The sequence below is a fragment of the Acomys minous genome (assembly GCF_964271855.1).
Source record: "Acomys minous genome assembly, chromosome: 6".
NCBI lineage: Eukaryota > Metazoa > Chordata > Mammalia > Rodentia > Muridae > Acomys > Acomys minous.
Genome location: NC_140487.1, coordinates 60,571,977 through 60,573,286, shown reverse-complemented (window position 1 = coordinate 60,573,286; position 1,310 = coordinate 60,571,977). Strand labels below are relative to the sequence as shown.

The 1,310-nt window shown below is 46.6% G+C and overlaps 1 protein-coding gene across 1 annotated transcript; it reads right to left on the bottom strand.

Annotated features, from left to right (window-relative positions):
- Positions 1-208: 208 nt before the first annotated feature.
- Positions 209-684, bottom strand: LOC311599984 (small ribosomal subunit protein eS12-like; the record flags this gene model as incomplete). Its single annotated transcript, XM_084786169.1, has 1 exon — positions 209-684. Exon 1 carries the CDS (start codon positions 605-607, stop codon positions 209-211), a length of 399 nt encoding a protein of 132 aa, XP_084642295.1. The 5' UTR covers positions 608-684.
- Between the last annotated feature and the right edge of the window lie 626 nt (positions 685-1,310).

Below are 1,310 nucleotides of genomic sequence, written 5' to 3'. Positions count from 1 at the left end.
TCAACAAAAGCCTTCAATATAACACTGTGTTATAGAATAGGGCCCCATGCCAACTTCTAGTTCATACTAGTGACAGGACTTAAAATACTACTTTTCTCCATTCTGACCACAGCTCTGTGCTGTGTGTAAGGATGAGCTCCACTTAGCAGGCTGCTGTGGTACCACTTATCATGGTTCATTTTTTTTTTTGAGCAAAAATTTTATTTATTCATTTCTTGCATTTGAAGTACCCCTCGATGACATCCTTGGCCTGAGATTCTTTGCCATAGTCCTTAACCACTACACAACTGCAACCAACCACATTCTGTGGCTTCCTCTCTCGATTGATTTTACAGAGGCCTACCCATCCCCCCAGTTTCTTGTTGTCATCAACCTTAATCAGGTTGATCTGGTGCTCAGCACACGGTGCCTCCGCCAGCTTGACGTACATGGGCTCATCGCAGTTGGATGCCAGCACACAAAGGTGGGCCTGGCGCTTGTCTAAGGCTTTGGCAGCTTCGCATATGCCACGTGCTAGGCCATCGTGAGTGAGGGCGGTCTTCAGCACCTCTTGAAGAGCAGTGTTGACGTCCATTACACCTCCAGTAGCAATGCCTTCCTCGGCCATGGCGGTGGATTACGGATGAGGCTGAATCTTGAACACATCCGAGCCTCCGCTTCCGCGCAACTCGGCGGCGGCAGGGGAAAAGCAGTTCCTTTTTTTCTTTAGGCAACTGTATCAGTTATTCCCATTTGGAATACCCTGTAGCCAGGGGCTTCCTCAGCACCCCAATAATAAACATATGTCCACTCATTTGCATATACCAGTTCCATAGGAAAGGTATTACAGCACAACTGAAAAGGTACTTGTTAGGTACCTCACCATTTGACTGCAGATCAAGAGGTCCCTGGTTCAAATCACCACCTCCCCTGGAAGTTTAGTGCCTTATTCGTATGTGCATACTTTGCTATCTCCCAGGGTGAGGAGTAGTAATAGAGAGTGGCCAGGGAAAGAAGCAGAGGCAGAAGAATAGATTCAATAGAAAAAGAGTCTAGTCCCATCTCCTGAGCTGGGGCAACAGAAAGTTCCAGAACTACTAATGTAGTTTGTGCTAGAACATCATCAAGTTACAAGCATTGTGTGGACTCAGGCAGACTTTCTGTTCTAGTCTGTTTTCAGGGATACTGTATGGAGGTGTAAACCAAAAGGTTGCTGAGTGTGTGAATTTGAGCATGATCTAGAAGTGTGACGATGTGCTAGATTTCAGACCCTGTGAGCTGTGAAGTGCAAGCTGGGGGCTGAGAAGCTTAGCTTGCAATAACACCTTTCC